Source organism: Lycorma delicatula, chromosome 1 (assembly GCF_047948215.1).
Source record: "Lycorma delicatula isolate Av1 chromosome 1, ASM4794821v1, whole genome shotgun sequence".
NCBI lineage: Eukaryota > Metazoa > Arthropoda > Insecta > Hemiptera > Fulgoridae > Lycorma > Lycorma delicatula.
Genome location: NC_134455.1, coordinates 225,769,051 through 225,796,258, shown reverse-complemented (window position 1 = coordinate 225,796,258; position 27,208 = coordinate 225,769,051). Strand labels below are relative to the sequence as shown.

The 27,208-nt window shown below is 28.7% G+C and overlaps 1 protein-coding gene across 1 annotated transcript in view; it reads left to right on the top strand.

Moving 5' to 3' along the window:
• Positions 1-27,208, top strand: part of BicC (protein bicaudal C) — a 68,586-nt gene that overhangs the window by 12,369 nt on the left and 29,009 nt on the right. The window contains exons 4-9 of the mRNA XM_075373726.1: positions 4,137-4,376; positions 8,803-9,021; positions 14,216-14,381; positions 16,955-17,068; positions 21,642-21,797; positions 23,162-23,278. Of these exons, the coding sequence (XP_075229841.1) occupies positions 4,137-4,376; positions 8,803-9,021; positions 14,216-14,381; positions 16,955-17,068; positions 21,642-21,797; positions 23,162-23,278 (1,012 nt within the window). The remainder of the gene's footprint in view (positions 1-4,136; positions 4,377-8,802; positions 9,022-14,215; positions 14,382-16,954; positions 17,069-21,641; positions 21,798-23,161; positions 23,279-27,208) is intronic.

Genomic DNA, 27,208 nt, shown 5'->3' with positions numbered 1-27,208 from the left:
CAATGAAGAAATTTGTGAATAAGTCACTGATGCCAAAGGTTAACTTAGGTTATCGCTAAAGACATGTTATGTTCATTTCTTATCTGTTATGACCCATTTTATTACACGACAGAAAGCTGTAAAAGATTTCACCAACTATATCATAACCAAAAGGGACAGCTAAATTAACTGTACTGGAAGTATTTATTTTAGTTTTTAATGTAATTAAGTTACATTCAATTACAATAGGATAAATGTGGATGTAGTAGGAATTAGTGAGGTTCGGTGGGAACAGGAAGGCGACTTTTCGTCAGATGATTATAGAATAATTAACTCAGCTTCAAATAATGGGCAGGCAGGAGTAGGTTTCATAATGAACAAGAAGATAGGGAAGAGATTAGAGTATTTCAAAATGCATAGCGATAGAATCATTGTAAAGAGGATAAAATCAAAACCTAAACCGACAACGATTGTTAACGTCTATATGCCTACAAACGCCCATGATGATGATGAGGTAGAATGTGTATACGAAGAGATTGATGAAGCAATTAAACACGTAAAAGGAGATGAAAATTTAATAATAGTTGGAGATTGGAATGCAAGCATTGGAAAAGGCAAGGAAGGAAATATAGTGGGTGAATACGGGCTGGGCAAAAGGAATGAAAGAGGGGACCGACTTATAGAGTTTTACACGAAGGATAATTTAGTAATTGCCAACACCCAATTTAAAAATCATAATAGAAGAATATACACTTGGAAAAAGCCAGGCGATACTGCAAGGTATCAGATAGATTACATCATGGTTAAGCAAAGATTTAGAAATCAACTCGTTGACTGCAAAACTTACCCTGGAGCAGACATTGATAGCGACCATAATTTGGTGTTAATGAAATGTAGATTGGGGTTTAAAACCTGAAGAAAAGGTGTCAGATGAATCGGTGGAATTTAGAGAAGCTTGAGGAAGAGGAGGTAAAGAAGATTTTTGAGGAGGACATCGCAAGAGGTCTGAGTAAAAAAGATAAGGTAGAAAATGTAGAAAAAGAATGGGAGAATGTTAAAAAGGAAATTCTTAAATCAGCAGAAGCAAACTTAGGCGGAATAAAGAGAACTGGTAGAAAACCTTGGGTTTCAGACTATATATTGCAGCTGATGGATGAATGTAGAAAATATAAGAATGCTAGTGATGAAGAAAGTAAAAAGAACTATCGGCAATTAAGAAATGCTATAAACAGGAAGTGCAAACTGGCAAAAGAAGAGTGGATTAAAGAAAAGTGTTCAGAAGTGGAAAGAGAAATGAACATTGGTAAAATAGACGGAGCATACAGGAAAGTTAAGGAAAATTTTGGGGTACATAAATTAAAATCTAATAATGTGTTAAACAAAGATGGTACACCAATATGTAATACGAAAGTTAAAGTCGATAGATGGGTGGAATATATTGAAGAGTTATATGGAGGAAATGAATTAGAAAATGGTGTTATAGAGGAAGAAGTGGAAGTTGAGGAGGATGAAATGGGAGAAACAATACTGAATTTAAGAGAGCATTAAAACATTTAAATGGCAGAAAGGCTCCTGGAATAGACGGAATACCTGTAGAATTACTGCGCAGTGGAGGTGAGGAAGCGATTGATAAATTATACAAACTAGTGTGTAATATTTATGAAAAAGGGGAATTTCCGCCAGACTTCAAAAAAAGTGTTATAGTCATGATACCAAAGAAAGCAGGGGCAGATAAATGTGAAGAATACAGAAGAATTAGTTTAACTGGTCATGCATCAAAAATCTTAACTAGAATTCTATACAGAAGAATTGAGAGGAAAGTGGAAGAAGTTCTAGGAGAAGACCAATTTGGTTTCAGGAAAAGTATAGGGACAAGGGAAGCAATTTTAGGCCTCAGATTAATAGTAGAAGGAAGATTAAAGAAAAACAAACCAACATACTTGGCGTTTATAGACCTAGAAAAGGCATTCGATAACGTAGACTGGAATAAAATGTTCAGCATTTTAAAAAAATTAGGGTTCAAATACAGAGATAGAAGAACAATTGCTAAGATGTACAGGAACCAAACAGCGACAGTAATAATTGAAGAACATAAGAAAGAAGCCGTAATAAGAAAGGGAGTCCGACAAGGATGTTCCCTATCTCCGTTACTTTTTAATCTTTACATGGAACTAGCAGTTAATGATCTTAAAGAACAATTTAGATCCGGAGTAACAGTACAAGGTGAAAAGATAAAGATGCTACGATTTGCTGATGATATAGTAATTCTAGCCGAGAGTAAAAAGGATTTAGCAGAAACAATGAACGGCATAGATGAAGTCCTACGCAAGAACTATCGCATGAAAATAAACAACAACAAAACAAAAGTAATGAAATGTAGTAGAAATAACAAAGATGGACCACTGAATGTGAAAATAGGAGGAGAAAAGATTATGGAGGTAGAAGAATTTTGTTATTTAGGAAGTAGAATTACTAAAGATGGACGAAGCAGGAGCGATATAAAATGCCGAATAGCACAAGCTAAACGAGCCTTCAGTAAGAAATATAATTTGTTTACATCAAAAATTAATTTAAATGTCAGGAAAAGATTTTTGAAAGTATATGTTTGGAGTGTCGCTTTATATGGAAGTGAAACTTGGACGATCGGAGTATCTGAGAAGAAAAGATTAGAAGCTTTTGAAATGTGGTGCTATAGGAGAATGTTAAAAATCAGAAGGGTGGATAAAGTGACAAATGAAGAGGTATTGCGGCAAATAGATGAAGAAAGAAGCATTTGGAAAAATATAGTTAAAAGAAGAGACAGACTTATAGGCCACATACTAAGGCATCCTGGAATAGTCGCTTTAATATTGGAAGGACAGGTAGAAGGAAAAAATTGTGTAGGCAGGCCACGTTTGGAATATGTAAAACAAATTGTTAGGGATGTAGGATGTAGAGGGTATACTGAAATGAAACGACTAGCACTAGAAAGGGAACCTTGGAGAGCTGCATCAAACCAGTCAAATGACTGAAGACAAAAAAAAAGTTACATTCTCCAAATGCATTACACTTGGATGCATACATTCAACAGATTAATACAGATATATTAAGTACAGACCATGCCTTGCTGAGCTCCAAGTAATCTGTTACATTTTCCTAAATTTTGCAGTTTTTATTATTTAAAGTTTTTGCAAATTTTTTATGGTTAACCCTAAGTTAAATTGGTATTATTTTTATATTAAAAAAAAACCTTTTTTTCATTTTCTTTATTTCATTGATAATTATTATTTGTATTGTTATCGATTCAATTTTATTTGTAATTTTATTATCATTTATATTATTTTATACAATTTTATTTTAGAAAATGACATTTTTGCGACTACCTAAAGTTCCTTACTAAATTTTCATTATTGGTGAGTAGTATTCATCAGTTTTTAACTAGATTTTTATGTAACTATTTAAATAAAAAAATAAAAAGTAAGGGATTGTTATACAATAAAAAAGAATTTTATTGTTTCAGGATGTTTGTCTCAATATATTTTTTTTGTCTTAATATATTTTTGTCTGTTTATTTAGAGAGTCAGCAGCTTTAACATAACTTGTACTCCAAATCATACTATCATATCTTAGGTAATGATTAACCTTTCTTCTGAACTTAATCAAAACTTCTCTGCCCATTTACTCTTTATTCCTGTTTATTTCATTTAACCAAATTAATTACTGGTAACTTAGAACACAATCTTTATGATAATTTTTTAACCACAATCATACTTTTTTCACTGTCCAATTGTGAAAGTACTTCATTTTATGAATATTGTGTGTGTTACCTCCCTAATCACAAATCATTGTAAACCAACTATCATGAGAGGTTTGAATCTAAAAATAATATTCCCATTTTCAAGAACAACAGATATCTCTACCCAGATTAAGTGAAAGTAGAAGTGAATTAATTCTTAGTGCCTTCTCTCAGAGAAAGCAATCCTGATTAATGTTTCTTGCATCTCAGGAGCTTTACATGTACTGTGACTGTAAGAAAGACAGGGACTTATAGAGCATGGACAATAAACACAGTTTCTACTATATGGATGGTATAATATTTTTTAAGTTACCTGATTTCCACCATCTGAAAAAATTATTATTTTTATTAGTTTTCTTTAAAATTTTCTTTTAATTTTAAGGAATTGTCACCTCTGATTTTTACATTTGAACTACCTGTCTTGGGAACGATGCAATCTGAACTGATACTGGCCTCACCATATATAACTTCGATTCAAGAAAAATACAATGTACAAGTGAAATTTCGTACACGCTCTAAGCTATATTCTACAATGGTTGTTGTTAAGGGTTGTGAATGGGAACTTTCACAAGTTGAAAAAGCCACTCTACTCCTTGTTAATCAAATGTGTGGTTCCTTAACAGTAAGTAATATTATCTTCAATAAACAATATTTTAATTAATATAAAAATATATTTAATTTTTTTATTAGGAAAATGTTAAAAATCAAGTTATGATTTTGTAATAATAATAATTTGTGTTCTGTAAATAATTTATGTTTGTAAATGTTTTACTGAGCAATACTTCAAAATTACTTATATTTTATATTTTTACAAACTGCATTTCTATTCAAGTCAAAACCTTTTCTCTTAAAGTGATATAAGTGTGTATATTTTTTGAAAATCAAGAGTTTATTCATTTTTGCACTGATAAAGATATTCTCTTAAATTATTTTTTTTTTAAATCTTAATATTTTTTTAAAACTATATTTTAAAATGATTTTCCAGCAAGAAATCATGAAAGTTTGTTTGTTGATGCATGTAAAGTATATTCAAAGAATAATCTATAAAATCTATCTAGCAGTTTTCATAAAATAAAAATTCAGCAATGTTTAATTCTCTACTTCATAGACTTTGTCTTCAGTAGTGCAACAAACTAAAAAATTAATTTGTTCATTTTGAAATTCTGAAATATGAATCGGTAATAATTAGTAAAGAGAAACATAGATTAAAAATTACAATTGTACTTAAATATAGCATACATGGTAAAACACTAGAGCATGTTAGATCTATTTACTAGAATATTTATTTACCAATCAAAATATCCTTTTTGATTGGTAAACAATCATCATTACTAGATATGAAGGAAAACAGAACACAAAATATACAAAAAAGTATAAAAAATATATATTTATAAAAAAAATGATATCAAATAATAAAATAGAATAACGCTATCAAAGAAAAAATTTCAATCTTAATTTGAAAAGTGAAATATAAAATTTGAAAATTAAAAAAATAAGACAAGCTTGGATCCAAATTGAATGTAGAAGATTACCTTACAAAAATTATTAGCACTTAACTATACTATGCTCTGTTAAATTTTCCCAATATTAGTTGATGTAATTTTTTTACATGAAAGCTGATCGATAACTGAAACCTTGCTCATAATAACTAAATTAAAAACTCTACCTATGCTCATAGACAATACATTGTATAAAATTAAGGAAAAAACAAACCTAGTAATATAAAATTACATAATGGTAACATACAAATATCAACACAACAGATTCATACAAAATTTACTAATTCATTCAAAATCTGATGTGGTTATCACATGACTTCCTTGTACGCCTATTAAATTACACATACACATTTTTTTAAAATGAAAAATACATAAAATTTTATTTCACTAATAACTTCTGATATTTTTTCATAATTGTTTTTTTTTATTTTTCTTATTGAATTATTATTTATTGTAACAATTTTTTTACAATCAGAGGTTAATTAATAATAAATCAATATTAATTAAAATTTCATATGGCTATAACTCTGGAACCAATAAAAATACGTACCACTATATGTCATTGAAAAGCTCTCAATGAGGACTTATTACTACAGTTAAGAAAAAGTCCAAAATCCAGATTATTTTTGGATTTTGGGCTTTTTTGGATATTTTTGGTTCAGTCAACTGCATTCAAAATGGGGGGTGCACAACTAAATGTTACAAGTCATAAATACAAAATTTCAACATTCTATGGCTAATCGTTTTTTAATTATGCGAAATACGTGTGTACGTACATACATATGAATGTACAGATGTAACATTGAAACTAGTCAAAATGGATTCAGGGATGTCAAATGGATATTTCCGTTGAAATATGAAAACCAAAATTTTTCGCGATCGCAATACTTCCTTAGCTTTTACAAGGAAGTAAAAATGTTTAGCTTTCACTGTCACAAAAACACTATACTAAATGTTAAAAGCATTAAACACAATATGACATTTGCTATGTTACCTCACTAAAAAGCAAACACCAATAAATGCAGGAACCAGGAGTATTAAGTTTAACTGGAGTAACTACATTAAATACAATACAGAGCAAACTGGATGCACATTCACTTATAGATACAAGCAAGAAAATATTAATGATTAAACCCTACATACACATGGTTTTTTTTTTTGTTTGTTTTGCATTGGAGAAGGGAAAATCTGCAACCAGATGCCCAACAGCCCATACTGCTGGGTGTGTGGGGTTTCTTGCCAAGACAGGGATCCACTAAAAACTCTCCCCCTCACACAATGTGGTGATAGAACAACCCAAAGGGTATTGCATCATCACAGTGCATGTCCATGGGCTCACCAGTGCTGATGTCAAGCAATGGCTTCCAACGTCCCCCAGGGGCACCCAACAGTGGCGATCCAGTTGGACACCCGCTGCTCACCCCTGAAACCATCACTCTCCACCTGAAAACCACTCAACTACCTCTTTCTGCAAGCTTCCAAGGGAGTATGTCTTTAAACCATGCCACACAAATCTTCCATTTTTCATGTGAAGCCAACAAAGGAGGTCATTTCATGACCTCCGCTGGGTAGACTACTCCATCAAATGACCATTCTGTAGCCCATCTTGGACTATTAAAAATGTGTGTTCTACATCATCTCTTTCATGGCAGTACACACATGTCGGTGTCTCCCATCTCCCTTTAGCATGGAGGTAGACATTGAACAACCCATGTCGCGTGAGCCACTGGGTTGTTAATAAAAATTCACTTCCCCGTGTTTCCTGTTAAGCCAGGACCTGACACATGGTATTAGCCAATGAGTCCACCTGCCAGTGGTGGCCACATCCCACCTCTCCTGCCATCAATTAAACATCCAGCTCCTGGCATCCGAGACCTCCATTCCCTGGTATCTATCTGTCTGCTCCTCTGCCAGCATATTAACTGGAGCCACACCGGATATCACAAGGACGGCCTCAAGCGACACTGATCGGCATGCCATGGTCACACGCAGCGCAAGTCTTCTATAAAAGCTGTGTATCTTAGTACAATTACGTTTAACCTTCAGATCTTGAAACCATACTGGAACTGCGTATAAAATGACCGAGGCTACTGTGGACGCTATCAGTCTTCTCCTGGAAGCACAGGGTCCACCGACGTTCCTCATCAACCTAGAAACCACCGATGACACCTTCTCCGCTTTACATACGTATGTAGATACATATCTACAAAAATTATACATTACGTCAGCATGAACCTTTGCAAGTTCACCCACGAAGGATATATTCAAAGGAGGATAGATGCATTACTGTGTACTGCTTCAGATTCAACCTTTATAAACCTCACAGAACCTGGACTAGAACCTGATTTTATAAAGTTTATTACTATAACATACAGATTTTACTCATGGCACAAAAGGTCCATGAACTGTACACTATTGTACAACATAAAATTTACTAATACATAATTACAAAAAAACTTCTTATTAGACATACAACTGCACACACACACACACACACACACACACACACACACACACACACACACACACACACACACACACACACACACACACACACACACACACACACACACACACACACACACACACACACACACACACACACACACACACATACAGAGAGAGAGAGAGAGAGAGAGAGAGAGAGAGAGAGAGTGAGAGAGAGTGTGAGTGAGAGTAAGCACCTCATGCTAAACTGAGTTCCCAAGCTCTTTAAGATTATGACCATTAAAAGCAGTTCCATCTGCAATGGCACTCAAGGTGGAATGAAATGTAATCCTGAAACAAGCTTCCAGTATCATTAAGTTGCTAGTTATTTTGAAAGTGAGTATTCATAAATATTTTATGGAAGTGTCCACATTAATTTGTCATGGTGATCTCAAAATCCAGGAGAATGAAGATTAAATTATAATGATAGCTTCTACCTTACATTCACAAGCACATTCTCAGTCACAAAAAAAAGTTTAAGATCAATACACAATAATACATTAATTTTTTGTAAAATAATTGTTGTAAATATTAACCCAAACATGCATATTTTATACATACCACATAAAATCCAAACTTTGCATTCTTAATAAACATGCAATTTAAAAATAATTAATTTTGTCATATACAATACATTTAACCAAACAAAGTGTGCATCACGTGTACTATTTGTCAGATTCTAAGTATTACAGTAAAAATAGATTTATTAAATGGATCATTACAAGTTTTTTCTGGAAAATAAATACTCTTCAAGGAACTGATGTGGACCTTTTCATGTTCATGATAAATGAGAGTAAAACAATATGTAGCTATACTCACAAACTTATTATAAAGTGAAATAAATAAAACTCTTAATAATGAAAGTTACAAATCATTATATAAGGAATGTTATGTTACATTTTCTTTATTAGTAATGAATGACAGTAGCATTGAAAGACTGGACTTTGTCTGTTACTTAGTTTGAACCAGGTTGATAATAACCTCTTAAAAATAATAAATTAATAATTTACAACTCATTCATCAAATGTTCTATTTAATCTTTTTGCTGTTTTGTATTTTTAGAGCCAAAATCAAATTCAGATGATTATGGAAATCTCTCCTCAGCATCATCCAATAGTCCGTGGAGAGAATGACACTAATCTAATGAGGATAATGCAATTGACCAGAACTCAGATTGTATTTCCAGATGTCTTAAATCCTTGCATTTCATCTCTTAAAAAGAGTAATGTCACTATTACTGGTTCAATCCATAGTGTATATTTAGCAAGACAACTGCTTATGGTAATATTTTGTCATTACTTCTACTAATAAGTCGGCTAAAATAATTGTTAGACGTTTTGCTTTTTTTAATATTGTTCAGAGCCTATATTTTACAAATTACTTCCCAGACAGGTTGAAATAATTTTTAAAATTTTTCTTTATTTAATCGTACCTTGTACTGTGATCCCATTAATCTTAGATTTTTCCTTCATTTGAAAGAAATTGTGAATTCCGTAGATGTGCATCACTGATAATTATTAATGATGTGATGTATAACATTAGAAAATATAAGAACATATCAACAGAAAAATGGTTCTAGATGGTGAAATCATACCTTAGAGAAATTAACTGTTTGAGGAATAAGTATTTAAAATGTAGGAATTACTTTTAAGCCTATTAGTATGTAATATAGGTCTAATTTTATTTCTATTAATGGTTTTTCTTTTTTCTTCAAAGAGTAAAAATGCTACAATCTTTTTAAATTACACCTGCAGAGATTATTTCACAAGTAATTTCAAGATATTTTTTTTTTAAATTATGTAAATGATTTAATCTATTTCTTAAATTAATTAAACTTAAAACTGCTATAACTCTAAGGAGTTTTTATTGTCTAATAAAAAACCTTTTTAATAAAACTCCATTGGTTATGTAAATAAAATTACAACACAAGTAAAAGATGGGTAAATATGCACATATATGCATACTCTTGTTAACCCATATAATAATAATTCCTTTTCTTTTTCATGGTATTTTCTTTTTAATATACTTTATCAGTCTTTTTTATGGAAAAGCTTTGGTAGGAAAACTTCTTTTTTTTTCAAAAGAGTGCAAAAATTTATACGACTTTGTGTTTTGACACAGTTCTATGTTTTACAAACTTTTATACCACTCAGGATATTAAGGACTGAACTAGTAATATAAAGCATGTATGATTGAACCTAATAATATAAAATTACAAAATCATGTATATACATTACTAGATTTAAGGTAACGATTATTTCATACTAGTAATTCTATGTTAGATATTTTATTATCTTGCTCATGATTTTTATATTAAAAAACTTATTAAAGACAAAAAACGTGGGTATAATATTTTATTTCTTATTAATTTTTATGTTTTTTAAGGTAACCTGCACATTTAAAAAAAAAAAATAGCAAGAGTAGCCTTTTTTTTTTAGTTATAGTCTTGTTGACTGGTTTTATGCTATACCCAATTCCTCACTATTCTGTGCTAATTTTTTAACATTAACATATTCACTATATCCCAGATTTTTAAATGCATAGAGGATAGGAAATATCTATAAACTAACATGCAATATGACTAAAAAATATAATTATATAGTTACTATTATTACTGCAGAATATAATATCCTGCCTTAATCATCTTAATAAATAGTTGACTTGGATTTTTTATGAAGGTTTTTCATTAGTTAAACAGAAAGCATTACTAATTAAAAATATTTTTAATTCATTTCTAAAATTTCTCATTCTATATTACAACATTTTCTTCTCTAATACTAAAGACTTTTTTAATAAAACTCACTTCATTTGTTCATTTCTTTCATAAAGAAACAAACTTAGAATTATCAGTAAACCTACTGATGAAAAACTGTTTAATGTTTCTTTTTGATATTTACTGAAATTTAATGGTACAGCTCAGAAATAATATTTTAAATGTTTTATTATATGATTATCAGGTTTATAAGCAGGGTTATATTTTCTATCATTATATGCGTCAATCAAGTTTTCTATAATTTTATTTGTATAAGCGTACTTTATATAAATATTTTCACTATTTTTATTTTTAATTTATAGGCATTAATGTAGCAATGTTTGTGTTATTGAAAAATTTTGGATTATGTTTTTTATATATATTATCAATTAATGACATATGATATACATTTTTTATAGCTGTATTTTTTACATTATTTATTTCATTATACAATTCCTGTTTATCATTTATGTGTTTTATTGTTATATTTATCATGTTTTTAAAAAGATTATTTTTTTGGGATCAAGGATGATTAGAATTCTTGTTTATAATGATTTCATTTGAGGTAAGGTTTTTATATACTCAAGTTATTATTTGATTATTTTTATTTATTTTAATATTTACATCTAAATAATTTATTTTTCTATAATGTTCCATTTCATATGAAAATTTTAATGTCTTATGATACGAATTTAATTTATTTAAAATTATTTCATGTTTGTTATTTATAACTGGTTCATATATAATTAAAATATTATCCACACATCTGATTCATAATAAAATTTTATGTACGTGATTTATGCCATAGACTATTCTACTCTCAAATTCCTGCAGATAAATTTCTGACACTACAGCGGCTTCCTAAGGGAACTGTTTCGAAGGCGATAGAGTTTATGTATAATTGGATTGTAAATAAAAAGCTTTTTTGAACCAGTCTTATTACTTTATTTACAGAACTCGTATGAATATATATACTGACCCTGAGATAAAGTTATTATTAATTTGTTATCGATGAATCTAGAAGTTTTCTTAAAGCATATTTCCCAGATGTTACTTAATCTCACAGTTTTTTTGTTGGCAACTCCAAAAATGTATAGTTAACATTTTTATTTAGTGCATTATTGTTTATTTGTACATTTAATTTGTGTTCTTGTTTATTACATTTATTCTGAAATACAGAATAATAACTTATCAGATCTTGTCTATTAAATTGTTATAACAAAATGCTAACCTATTGGTTGAAATAAATCTAAAAATGTTAGTAAAATAAAGAAAAAAATAATGAAACTAAAATATAATAAATATAAAAAATCCATCCTACCAAAATAAAAATGATATAATTGAAATATTAAAAACTAAGTAAATAAAATTAAACAGCAACTTGAGTTGCTGTTGACATATACACTTTTAAGCACTATCTAAGAATTGTAATTAAAAGGCATGCTTATATTTCCATTGATAGAAAATGCTGTTTATAAATGGAAAGATCCAACTTGCCTTTTCTCTTTTCTTCATTTAATGTAAGTATAGTTCTAGCTAGATATTCAGAAGCTGAATGTAAATTTCTTTGGCAGATATAGACCTGAACAAGTGATATACGTACATGATGGCATTACACTATATTAAACTAGTCTTCAGTTCATTGTTTTAAATGAAAAATAAAATGATTTCTAAAGTTGAACTGGGACACCCAGCTTCAATTTATGAATATTATGAAATCAGTATTCTGATATCACCTTTCAAAACTTATACTTTTATCTGAACAAACTATTTACTCTTATGTAAATAAGATTCAAATCACTTAAATAATATCTGTAACACCAATTGCTCTTAAATTCTTTCTCATAATAATAAAATTTACACACTTAGTAAAATGCAGTTGCAGTATTGTAAAAAATCTTCCAAGGTGATCTAATCGTTGGACCCTTTGAGCCCACAACGTACTGTACTGCAGGGTCTGGGGATATAACTTGTGGCTCTGGTAAGACCCAAATAACAGTGACTATTTCTTTTTTCGTTGTTAACATTTTTGCTACGTTTTATGAAAGAGACAACTGCCCTCAGCAAATGTATTTTTCTGAAACCATTTTGCTCATTCATGAGAATAATGAAATAGTAATTAAGCTATCATAATTATCTATAAAGTATAATCTTTTCGAAAATTTTGATAAATGATTACTGATCGGTCTGAAATTACTGTCCAAGTTTCTTATGCTTCTCTTGAACTCAACTAACTTTTGATAATATTGTTTGCTATAAAATTTCATTTGCTAAAATAAATATTTATTAAGTTAGAAAGTATAGTGGCAGTCAGTATAGTATCAGTGTAGATAGTTGACCACACTGGCTCTAGTTCAATTTCTGGCTGATTTTCACTTATTATTAAATCCATTTCACCTTCTAATTAGCATGTCCAGTGTCATTATAAAAAAAATTACTACTTGTCATTACTAATACAGAGGCCATCTACTATACCTATTTATATAATTTTAGAAATTTTCACTGATTTCCCTAAGAGAAAAGAAACAATTTTATAATTTCATTGAGAATATTTCAAACAAGGATTGCAGTAGTGTTATTAATATTATTTTTAGTTACGTAAACTGCTTTTTCTTGTAAGTACTATGTAGACAGTGTAGTATACATCTCAATTCAAGCAGGCTACAAATTTTTTTCTCTGGTTTTATATTTATATATTTATCTCTTTTTATGATTTTGTACTGGTTTCTCTTTCAATGTTCAAAACACAAACTCTATCAATTAATTTTGTTGACTTCTTTAAATCTTCTACAGCCATATTTTTATTTTTTGCAGCATTAAGGCATAATTTATACTTTTTCATAATATTTTTGCATTTCTTAACATATTAGTCTCTATTAGCTATCACAATAACATCTTTTTTTATTTTTAAGCTTATATTTCTTCATTAATTCTATTCACTTTTTACTTTTTTGTTATTTTCTTTGTATTTTTTTCTTGATCTTTTCAGGGATGTGTAGTATCATAGTAGTTACTGACTATTTTTAAATATGTTTGATATTTTGAGATTATTCTCAATGGAGTATTAGCAAACCAAACAATTGCTATTTATAACAGATCAAACAAATTCTCTTTGTGAAGGAACAAAATTACATTAATATAAATATTTTATATTTTCCTCACATTCCTTTCTAGATTTTGTTTATTAAATATAAGGAAGCAGAACTTGAATTAGGGCTGGAAAGGACATTTATCCACTGTGGTATTGTGAAATATAGAAGACAAAATTTCACTTGTTTCCTAGTAAACTTAATTAAATTCTTTATGTTATTAATAACAGTGTGTTTGTTACATTTCTGTGGGGTTTATTAGTTTCAACTCTTCAGTTAAGTTTGTTACTAGTCACATAATTAAAGAGATTCTGCTACTACATCTTTTCAACCATAAAAACAAAAATTTAACACTTTTCAGCATGATTCATATAGTATTTAATTGAATAACTAATACCTAATTATTAAATGAGGAGCAAAATATAACAAATAATCTGTCAATAAAAAAGAACAAGTATAAAATAAAAATGTGAAACAAAATGAAAATAAATAACATAAAAAAACATCATTAAAAACTTATATTTTTTCACATTTCTGATTTTGTTTTAACAATATCTTTTTCTCTTCTAAAATCCATAAAAATCTTTTATAGCATAAACAAATATTTTAAATAATTAATTAAATTTTTTTACAGGGATCTTTACCACTAGTATTAATATTTGAACTGGGAGAAGGTAAATTTGCAGATGCGGACCAAATCAATATGTTGTCACACAAACTTGATGTTTCAATTATAGTAAGGCAAAAGCCACGCTACAATGCTGTTACAGCTATCATTAAAGGAATAGAAAGGAATGCTAGTAAGAAAATATGTTTATTAATTCCACTTCCATTTGTAACATTTAAATAATTAAAATAATGTATTTTTTAATTTATTGTTTTTAAAGATACATATTTTCTAAAACCTTATTAAAAAGCTTAGAAAAAAATGAAAACTTTTGTATTTAGCTATTGAAATTTTGGGGGTTAACTTTAAGCAATATTGTCAGTATTGTTTAACAGTTATGGTAATAAATATTGCTTTGACAGAAAGTACTTAAAAAGTTATGAAGGAATTGTGAAAGATTTAATTTAATTGGAGTCTATAAATTAAAAATGTTTGAAAACTTTCTTAGGTTATTTAGAGTTGAGAAGTGAAAGATTAATGACAACTAATCAAATGACTTCTGAAATGTGCAGATAACACAGCACTAGACAAATTTAGACTCTCCATTTTTGAAATCAGCTAATTCAAAATTTCTTGTTGAAATTATGAGACCTTGATATTTGCAAAAGAGTTTGTATTATTTTGATGAGCTCATATTTATCAATGAGTTCAAAGAGAGAAGCATTTGAAGATTACTCTATCTGTACTCCAAACACATCTACTGTAGCTAGCCCATTTACCATAACAACACGTATCAGTTAAGATACATTCTTAACTGGTAAGATAAGAATATTTCTTGCTTAAGGTAACAAAGATAAATTTGCAAAGGTAAATTTGCAGATGCAGACCAGATCAGTATATTGCCATACAAATTTGATATTTCAATTACAGTAAGGCAAAAGTCATGCTACAATGCTGTTACAGCTATCATTAAAGGAATAGAAAGGAATACTAGTGAGAAAATATGGTAAATATGAAAGCATCTAGTCTTGAAAAAGTAATATAGATGCTAATTAGAAAACATAAAAAGTGTTCAATGATAAACTATTTTGTTAGTTTCTTTTACCTTGTTTCTTGATGTTTTTTCAATTTAAGATTTTTACTACAAAATAAAATGTTTATGTAATTTATGCAAGTGGAATTCTAATAAACACCTGAAATTAACAAGAAATCAGTTTATAGAAAGTGTAATTTACATCCCACATAAATTTATTTTCCATTTTGTAAACATTTTACCATAAAATAACTATTCCAGTTAGCAATATAATCATAAAAAAACAGTGCTCTTTAGAATTCATAGTATTTTGATTTATGAAATTAATCAAATTCTGAATATTTCTCTACTATCAAACATACTCTCTTATTCAGTCTCCTGCAAGCGTATTCAAACACAGTTTTCTTTGCAAATCTTGTAGCAAAGGTCAAGCCAAAACATTCATGCATCTTCACTATGATCTCACAATCTGCTGATCACATGTGAAAATTCATCAATAGCACATGTGAAAATTCATCAATAACATTTTTATTTTTAATGAATTCTCAACAGATCTGCCAACTGATAATCATTTAGATAATCTCTGAGATATGGATTAAATAATGTGATGCATAAATATTCAAGCAAAACAAACATTGATGTTTATAAAAAATCAAACAAATTCTCTTTGTGATGGAACAAAATTACATTAACATAAATATTTTATATTATCCTCAAATTCCTTTCTAGATTTTGTTTATTAAATATAAGGAAGCAGAACTTGAATGAGGGCTACAAAAGACATTTACCCACAGCTCTTTCAGTTTTATGAGAGTGTCAAATGGTTAATGATTGATACGGTTTTATAAATAAACATGCAAAACCTAGTGTATCCTGATCTTATGTGGGTCCTGGTATACTGCTGGTCTAGGTGGCTGAAGACTAAAGCCATTATTCTGTGAGAATACATTGCTCTTTTATAATAATATAATATTATGATGTAATCTTATACTACGGAATGTTACTGTTATTAATAATATATATTAATATATTATTATTAAAAAAAGAAATGGGAAATAAAATTTGTGTCTTTTAATATTAACAGATGATTCATTCAGTTGGATAAGACTGGATAAAGAAAAGCTAGTAAATTTTTATTGTGATCAATGTAGCCCTGGTTATGCTCTTGGAGAATGACCTAGAGCCACGTCCACTTGGGCAAGTTTGCAAAAATCTAATCATGTTGGTAATGCAAACAATTATATTTAACTGATTCTTGTGTAATTATTCAGTTACATTAGTTTATAATTTGTAATTATATGCTGCCTTATTTAATTTTCAATTTTCTGAAAACTTTAATTCCACTTTAACAAAATATTGGTGGTGCAGACTTCATTTAATAAAGAAGCAGTGTATTTACTACTATGTTTAAATCAGAAGTAAAATATTTCCTATCTGTTTGTCCAGATATTTTATTGAAAAGGCTGATGGAGGGATATTCTTAATTATATCAACTTACTTTACTTCCCTTTTTATTAACACTGTAAAACAAAGAAATGTATTTTCTACAGCTAATATGATGTATCTTAAAAGGTAGGTATTGTGTGAGATATCTAAACTAGAGATTTATGATACCAAACATTTTACATTATTAACACTTTTTAAATTATCTATTAAAGAATAATATAACTCACTTGTTCTTGTGATTATTATAAACAGAATATATGATATTTAATTTTTTTTTTCTTTTAAAGGTAATATTTATGAAGCATACAGACAGCTGAAAGGATCTAGTATCTCTAGAGTAACTGCTGATATACCATCCACTTACAACATGCCAAGCATTGTATCATTATTCAATGATTCAGGTCTGATTTGAAAAAGTTATTTTTTTATTAATATATATTGTGTAAATCTGAACTAAAGATTGGGTGAAAGTGAAATTGTGGAAAACAAAAATAATTAAGGCATTTCATTAGGTGCTAGAAAGAATAAATAACAAGAGTCTGTATTTAATGTTTTGCTTTATATTGTACATGATGTAATTATTAAAACATACAGTATTAATTACTATATTTCACAAAATGTAATAAGTTTGCACACATAGTCTTCCAGATGTTTTCAAAAAAAAAAATAAATAAAAGTAATAAAATAATGTACTTTCTGATGATGGGATAATTTGGTTTCAGAAGATATTTTTGCAGCTTTTATTCAGTTCCTTCATTATTGGTATTGTTGTAAATGGCCCCTTTTGTGTAAATAATCAATTTTATATTGGTAAATTAATGTATATGGTCTGTGTTTATTTAATGTTTTTGTTACATTTAAAGCGTTGGAAAATTTATGTTGTTTGACTGAGTTTATGGCTTTTAACTTAAATTCATCCCAGTAAAACAATATAACATTTTATAATTATGCTAAATTTGACAAAATCTGTGTATTAAATGAACAATCAAACAACATAAATGTGTTTGATAACATACCAAAGAGGCTGATAAGGAAATGAACAAAACTTATGAAAATGCAGAATAGGAATATTTTCCTAAATATTTAGAGCAACATTTTCTTTAACATTTGTAATTACATTTTGTGTTTTCAAAAGTAATCACATTTCATGTTGATTAAATCTTATGTTATTTTGCAACAGGAATCTGATAGTTTCATTGAAAAGACAATAATGATGAAAATCTTGCTCTATTATCTAAGCTATATAAATATGATCATAAGTAATAGTTATATGCGAGACCAAATTTTAGGAAATTAAGAATGATTCCTGTGATTTTATTGTACATTCATCTACAATAAAAATAAGCAATTCTTCTTAAATAAATTATGCATCCAAAGAATTGTAACAATTTTGTGCTTCAAGTTATTGCTCCATTCTAGAAAATAATGTAACAGAAGTACAGCCAGTGAATGCTAATAGCTGCACAAAGTGAAAAGTAATAGATGTAGATAATTGATTTTGACTAAAATTATGATGGTGAATATATTCAAATAACACATCAGAATAAATTAACTTTTGCAATCATCTCATTGTGTAAGACTTGCATATAAAGATTTTACTCTTTGTATGAAAGTAAAATCATACTAAGAGTTATGTAAATTCTAAATTCATCTAAACTAAAAGCTGTAATGTAATGTAAATTCAGCACAACAGTACATTAATGTGCGTACAATACATGAAAATTGTTACTTTAACACAATCAAATAAGACAAAATCATTAATGTGTAAACAATACAACAAAATTAATGTATTGTACAACTCAGGCACTCAGGCATAGCTTCACTGCACTCAAACAATACAATGTCTATAAACATATTAAAGGAGATAGAGAACAAATTAAAGAAACAAACATAATACAGATAAAATGTACTTTGATCAAGTGCTCCTAACCACTTCAAGATGACCACTCAACATTGTCATCTGCAGTATCACTGGGCATGAAACTGGATCAAAAACTACTTTATTGAAGCGTGTTCCAGAGTTTAAGATTGATTTATGATTTTTATTATAGTAATCTATTTTTATTTCTGTCACACCAGTCTATGCATTTATTTGTCATTTGAGATTATTTTATAAATCATGTGAACAGTATTGATACTTTTGAAAGTTTCTTGAAATTTACACCCAATGATAAAATATAAGATTATTATAATAAATTTAAAAGAAATGTAAATAATTTTTTTTACCCAGATACTAACACCGAGTTTCCATTGTACTTTATGTAATTGTACTTTATTAAGTTTTTAAGTAGGACGAGACTAATGTATTTAAGGGGAGCACAACAGGGCAAAAGTTGAAAAAAATCAATTTTTTTCATTTTCGCACCATGATGTTCTCAGTTTATTTTTGATTAATTATATATAATTATTTTGCTTGTTTGTTACAAATTAATGTTATTAAAAGCCTTTTTTGTGAACTATTGACAGAAAAAATTTGACTGATTTTTCGTGAAGAAATTTTTGCATAAATAAATCATTTTTTTTTGGTTACTTTGTATACAAGAGCGTATCTCATTGTTTGTTTACTAGAACACATCCCTGTTTTTATAGTATAAAGTTATGTTACTTTCAATTGTTTTTAAACAGAAACATAGTTTACAAAGGTAAGTTTGTTATGAGTGCTGATTTTATTTTGTGAGTGTTGTTTTTGTTAGATTTATAATTTGTGCAGTGATTGTGCTGACAAAATGCATAGGGCAAAATTATCATGTCAAATAAAAATAAAGTTTCGTGGTAATAAACATACAAATTCTGTTTCTGTGCCTGCAATCACACCTGCTCTCCTAACCACGCCGGCAAAATCCAGTTTGCCGGAAAAGTAAGCAGTTCATCAAAAAACTTTCTTTTAGCAAGTATGATAATTATGATACCTCAGTACAGGGAATTGCTTATTTTATATAAGTTTACTTAGTGATATGATCCAAAAATTTATAAAATGTATGTTTTGCAATAATGAAGACTGTATTGTATTAATAAAGACTGTATACTTTGGAAGAAGGCAAGTAAGGATTGGTAGTGAAAGCTGAATTGAAGTGTAATATTTGTTTTGAATCTGTTGAATTTTACCATTCTACTTTATGTAACACAAAAAAGTATGATATAAATATTAAAATTGTTCGTTTAATGAGGTCTATTGGCAAAGGTTTGAGTGTGGCAAATGTTTTTTTATACTGATAGACTTAGTCTCCACTTCAAAAATTTGAAATGTTTAAGATATTAGCTGAGACTAATATCACACAAGATTGTGCTGAAGAATCTATGAAACTAGCCATTCAGGAAGCTGTAAATAAAAACCTGCACTAAATGAGACTCTGTTTTTTTTTAAAAAGTGCTGATATGGACACATACAAATTACGAATGAAAGTTTTAACAGTGTGGTGTGGTCAAAAATTTCAAACAATGTTTTTGTGAGACTGAATACTCTAAAATTATGTTTGTATGATTCAGTGCTCTCTTTCAATGATGGTTTAACTTCAAAATTAGACATTTACGAAAGATTACAACCCAAATTGCAGAAAAGTCAGTTCTTGTGCTACAAGAAATTGACTGAGTGTGTTGGAGAAAATCAGATAAAGCAGTACAAAATATAACCAAAGAAGCTTGGACAGCAAGAAGATTGAAAAGAAAAGCAATAGAAGACGAGTATGAAGCAGTAGGGGATCCAGTGTTTGATACAGGGAGGTTTTAAAAATGTTAGTTACTCTTAAAATATATTTTGTGAACTTGATTGCTTGTTTCCTGAAAAATCAATTTTTTTAGACAAAGGTACACACACTTTTCTCTAAAACTATTATAACAGAGAGCTGAAATTTTTAGGGTACATTAGTTTCTCTCTTCTCCTGTAGTAGTAAAATTATATTTGTAGCTTTGGTACCACAGGTTTTATAATTGATAAAGATTGAAAAATTAAGATTTTTTAAGTACTTTACTAAAAAAATTCCAGAAAAAGAAATTTGTAATACATTTTATTGATTTTATGACCAGTGGCTCATAATTGTACATATAAAGGCTTGGCAAAATTTCAGGATCTCAGCTTTAATGGTTTCTGAGAAATATGTACCTTTCTTTCTTTTTTTCTTTTTCCTGTTTAGCCTCCGGTAACTACCGTTTAGATAATTCTTCAGAGGATGAATGAGGATGATATGTATGAGTGTAAATGAAGTGTAGTCTTTGTACATTCTCAGTTCGACCATTCCTGAGATGTGTGGTTAATTGAAACCCAACCACCAAAGAACACCGGTATCCACAATCTAAAATAACTGGCTTTACTAGGACTTGAACGCTGTAACTCTCGACTTCCAAATCAGCTGATTTGGGAAGACGCGTTAACCACTAGACCAACCCGGTGGGTTTGAGAAATATGTACCTAAATTTGCTTAATTTAACATGGGAAGTGTAGGTCCTTCCTACTCCACTTAACTATGGTAATATATTTGGTAATTCTAGTAGTCAAATACTGAAATAAGGCACAAAAAATTACTTTATGTATTTATAAAAATTTGTACTTGCTGAAGCACTTGCTTATACTAATTTTGAACTTTCATGCAAAATTTTACTTTAATAAATTAAATTCCCAGTCTTGTTTAAAGAAAAAAATTCCATGAATCAGTAAATGCCAGCCACTAAAAAGTTATGAATTTTTTGTACGCCCAGTTGTAGTATGAATTCATGAACAATTCATTTGCATTTTATCAGAGGCTTACTTAAAACATACTCTAGCTACATAATTGTTAGTCTAAAAAAGAATTTTCATTTAAAACAAAAACTGTCGTTAGAATTATAATTCCCTCACCTTATCAGAAAAATGAAAAAAAAACTTGTTATTATGTCTTATGCAGATTTACATAAGAATTTTAAAAGATGGAGTACTCTGAAACATCACTTTTGCTATTCTGTATGGTAATCCGTTGCATAATAATGTTATCTATGTTGCAGTTAAAACAAAATCAAACCAGACCTCAATGGGAAATCAAAATTGTCAGCCAATGATTCAGTTAAACAATCTACTATCAGCACAAAACCCTCATATACTACAAATTCCACGAGATGGATATCTAGGTCATCTTTCACATTCACTACCAGATATTTCTAGTAAGAAATTAGACGTTTTAATAGTTTTTCTTTACTTTATCATACTCTTTTTGTTTGTCAATGTAATAATCAATGATTGATCATCAGGAAATATAGATACATTTACGGGAGAGAAATGCATTAATACCTTATCTTATAGCGTTCATCAGCTTATGCAAGTAGCTGTTCTTAAAAATAAAAAAAAATTAGGCTACTGTTGAGTAATTGCATAAATCATAATAGTCATATTATATATGACTTCAAAGAAATCTACACATGTTTATTTTTTTTGCAACATAAATTTTTTCATTGTTGATTCATGATTTCTGAACTCTGTTACATGAAAAGAAATACTGTTATTACTTGGTGTGTATATATATATATATATATATATACACCAAAAATGTCAATCTTGAGATTGAAATTTTATCTAAACATGTCAATGTCAATTGGATAATTGATTAATTAGGTGTGCAGAAATAGGATTATATAAATAAGGTTTCAGAAAATCAATTAAGTAATTTTTTTTCCATTATAAGACAGATTTTGGTATCTAATGAATTCTTTACTTGTCTACTAATAATAAATCCTCTTATATTTGACAGAATATTTTCAAGCTATTAAAATATTTAAAAAAAAGTTAAAATGACACAATTTTTGTTTTCTTATGTTTAAAAAATATCTTAAAAAGTGAATGTTTAGGTCAGTCTCATGGAAACTTGTGTCATAGTGAAAAATATAATAAATGAAAACATTATCTTACCCAGATATCATAAAGGTGAAATTCTGAAGTTTCTGCAAGAATATTTAACTCTTACGAGTATATTTCCATTACAATCATGTATAATAAGAAACTGATTCTACAAACAGAATCGACTGACATAATCAAAGAAATGCCTTCTAGATTCTTGGTGAATTTTTTACAATTACTATTATTTTATTTTGTAAAAATGCAATTATAAATTTGTATTTGTGTTTTAATAACAACGGTATGAAATTTTTTGATTATATACTTTTGCTCAAATTAAAATTGTTTTGCAGTATGAATGATTTTACTTTTAAAATAACATAGATTTTTATTGATATCACTTTCTGTGGGTAACTAAGTACTAATAAATGTCAATAATAAGCAGCAAAACTTATCTAATAAGTTTGTGTTTAACTTCAGCAATCTGAAGGAGTTGGATTATAAAATGTAATAGTTTAATTTAATATTATTTTATCTTTAATTTACTTTTCTATTTCCTGGATGCTATATCTTCAAAATTCCAGAAGTTGTGGAACTATCTGGTTATAAGAGTTTGAGTTAACTGGCTTAATCAAGATGCAAAGCTTTGTTGTTAAGAATAGTTTATGATTGTTCCTGATATTCATTTTTATTGTAGGTGCAACTGCAAACACATCTCTTAGCAGTAAAAATAGTTCACCACAACTAAGTCCAAATTCAGTCAAAAATTCATACTGTGGAAATCTTCCTCATGTCGTCAGTGACTTAAATATTGGTAATGGCTAAAATTATTAAAATTATATTAATAATTCCTATTTCATACAATAATATTGATTTCATGTATCATATACACACTTTTCAGGTCTGGCAGTGTTTTTTTTAAATATTTTTGGTAGTTTGTTTTATTTTCAGAAGATATACAATAGAACCTGTGATTTCATTTTTTGTGATTGGAAAGAAAATGCAATTGCTTAACTTTTCACTATACCTGTAATACAGGGTGTTGAAGTGGCCCAGAGGATGCTTTTTAATGGAGAAGGTGGCTTGATGCCTAGCCAAATTAGTTAATTATATTTTGATTGCTTGATATTATCTTCAAGCCAATATTCCGTTGTTAAATTCTAATTACATGTCATCCTAGTGCTGTTATATTGTGTTTTTAATAATATATCCTGGACAGGTGAACCAGAGAGATAATAAACTACAGTAAATTCATTCCATGAATGAGGGATAATGCTGTAATTGGGCTCCAAATATAAAAAGGTTTTCTACATACCTGGAGACATTCACAATATATAATGAATCATTAAAAAACACGTTACTGATTGACAATCTCTAAGATCAATTTTCTCCGTTAAGCTTTGCTAGTGGTGTAGTTTAAAGAGGTATTTCATAGCATCATTACAGACCAGTATGAAATAGCCTTTTGATAAAATATGGTTAAAACAGTTCAGACAAAGCACTCATGAATTATACATTAAATGAATACCTGTACATATTTACATATGTACATATGTACCTGTACATATTATGAGTACCTGTATATATTTATAATTAGTTACTTGACAGTGCTCAAACTTCAAGAGGTGTTGGCTGCAGTAACCAGTATAAATTCACCATTTTTCAGTAGTGAGTGGGAGATAGGGAATATAATGCATTACTTCTACACGTAGTGATAGGTTTATTTGTTGCTTTATGCTGTATATTTTTATTTTTCTTGTGGTTGCCTTACATTTACAGTACCTGAGTTACAAGCAGTACTAATCAGAAATGTTTTTTCTAATGTTCAATCCCTAAAATGAATAAGCCAAGGTTTCATTTGTAGAGTTGGATATTACAGTATTTCAACAAACTTGGCATACAATATACCAATATAGATATATTCATCTCATTGAAAATGTCAAGAGGTTTTACAACCACTTTATCCTTGTATGTCATTATTGATAAATGATTATGCTGTTTTCAGGAGTGATTGATCTCTCATGTTAGGCCACCTAAAATTGGTCGATTGTAGCTCTAAACATTAATATTTGGTTATATTGGTTGCAGATTCCTATTTACTATAATGATCTTTTCAACACAGGATTTTCCAATTTTCACGGAAATTCTCATAGGTCCTCTTTTTTTAATTTTTGTGTGCTCAAAGACAACATGTGGTTTTTTCCTGTGTCCAAAGAATGATAACAGTCTAGTTTTAACAACCATCAGTAGATAAAGGTACAGTTTTTTCATTTCTTTATTATTTCTAATTATCTAGATTTCATTTTCATATTAGGTTCCAACAAATTTTCTTAGAAACAGGCAATAAGATGTGACTTTGTTTTTCATTTTATAGTTTTTACTGACATACTTAAGAACTGGCTGTGATAAAATTACTGATGATAGTCTTTGTTGAGAGAATTTAGTTGTTAAAAATTTTTTAAATCATAGCATCATCTTTTGGTAATAACAATACATTTTTGTTTTATGGAACTTGGATTAAACTCACACTCAATTTAATAACCTCTGGAAATTAATCTGTCTTGTTTTAAGTAATGCAAGTGCACCCATAATTTTCATTAAACTATTAATGATAAATAAATCTTGTAATCAAATTTTTACATTTGTAAAAATTTGCATTATAACAAATTCTTTATGTGCAGCATACCTAGTTTTTGCTTTAGCTTTAATTCGCCTGATGACTGTTTCTTTTGACTTAATTTTTAGTTACATTATATTACTTTGGTTTATGTTAACCAAATTAAAAAAAAAATTGCAGCAGTAAACAATATCATGTTTAAAGAATGCTGAGGTTGTTCTTTAATAAGGTATTGTAAATCATAAATAGTTGATCCTGTCATTGACTTAGCTATTAACTAAAAGTTGAGATACTGGGTAAGAACGTACTGAAGAAAGTTGTTATATAGGGATGCAGCATCCTAAGAGCTGCTGATAATGTAATCCAAGTGACTGAAAAATTTAAGCATATAAGTTCAACCTGCACCACAATAGATGTTAATAACTACAAGTTGTATGGATGCAGCATCCTAAGAGCTGCTGATAATGTAACCCAAGTGACTGAAAAATTTAAGCATATAAGTTCAACCTGCACCACAATAGATGTTAATAACTACAAGTTGTATATCTATAATTTTAAAACAATGATTTTTCAATTTTTAAAAACATTGAAAATGTCAAAATGTTTCTTTGATGGTTTTTTTTTTTAGTTCTTGTAAATATTTAACCCATATCATTAAAATAGAGACCTACAAATTGTATTGGTGCAATACTGGGATTTCTGTTCAAATAACAGGAATTTATTTATACAATTTTTTTTTATGAACAAAAGAAGCATTGTTTGTTTTAGAATCTCAAAAATCCCTAGTAACTTGGCTCTGGAGTAGTCTTACAAGAGCTTCTTTTTATAGCTTTAAGCAACTTCATGCTGGCTTTTTTACTTTGTGATTTAGGAATATTACATTGTTGAATAATTTTTTACACAGTTTTAATAAACATTCAATGCCAAATTTATTAGATGGATTAGTAAAAAATAGGCAAATTATATTGTTTCTAAGGCAGTGTCATACAATACTTTATGATATATTGTTAGTTTGCTGACAAAGATAGAATATTCAAAGGATTTAATGATGTTGCTCCAAATGATGTATTAATTAATATATTGGTAATTTGCATCTCTGAAATTCTGGATTGCAGGAGCTAGCACAGGACATCAAGCAAACTGTATGTAGCAATATTGGAAATGTCATCTGGTGATTTTACATTAAGGAGGTCTAGCAGTTCTAAGATAGGACTAGGATAGATAGGTGTAAGAACTGATGGATCTTACTTTTTTCTCAAAGTAGAAGTAATTTGTAGCATTCTGTAAGGAGAATCTACATAAATAATGCATAACAAACATTTTGATCCTTGAAACATTTGATGGTAAGCCTTTTCCTTTTATTAAGGTAAATTCTGAGACAATCAAATTATCGTCAACGATTTCAGTTTTGTAGAGCCTACAGAAAGATTTCAGTGTTACACACATGCCAAAGGATGATAAAACTGTGGAGGGATTATTACTGAGAAAGCATAAATCATCTAAATCCTGCCTAACTCAATAATTGTCTCTGAGAGTATAAATGTGATGTCTTTAAATACTTATTCTAATTTAAGAATATTTATTAGTTTTTTAATTTTATTTCTAGAAATATTACATTTAATATCATTTATTCAAATGATTTCATATGATTTATTTATCATATAAACAAAAAAAAACATGAATATCAGGTTAAATAATCATAATAATACTAATAGCAACAGCATTTGTAGGTTATGTATTATTATACGGACAAATATCATTTTGAGAAGCAATAGTAATTACAAACTTAGTTTCAGCTATCTCCTGTGTAGAAGAAATAATTGATCTGACAATGATAAATAAAAATAAAAAAAACATAAAATAAACTAGAACTATGCTTTACCTATTGTCTTCATACAGTAGTAAATATATATTATTTTATAACAATATGTTTATTCATGCAATAAATATTATTATGAAATAATGAGCTATTTATAAGTTAGTTTTTTCATCAGTTCAATTAAATATATAACGTACCAATAAAAAGTTTCAAATTTACATAACAAATAAAAACATTGTTTATAGCAATAATTTTAGTGGTTTGAGGTGATTAATAATGATTAACGCATAACGTGGTTGTTGATAAAC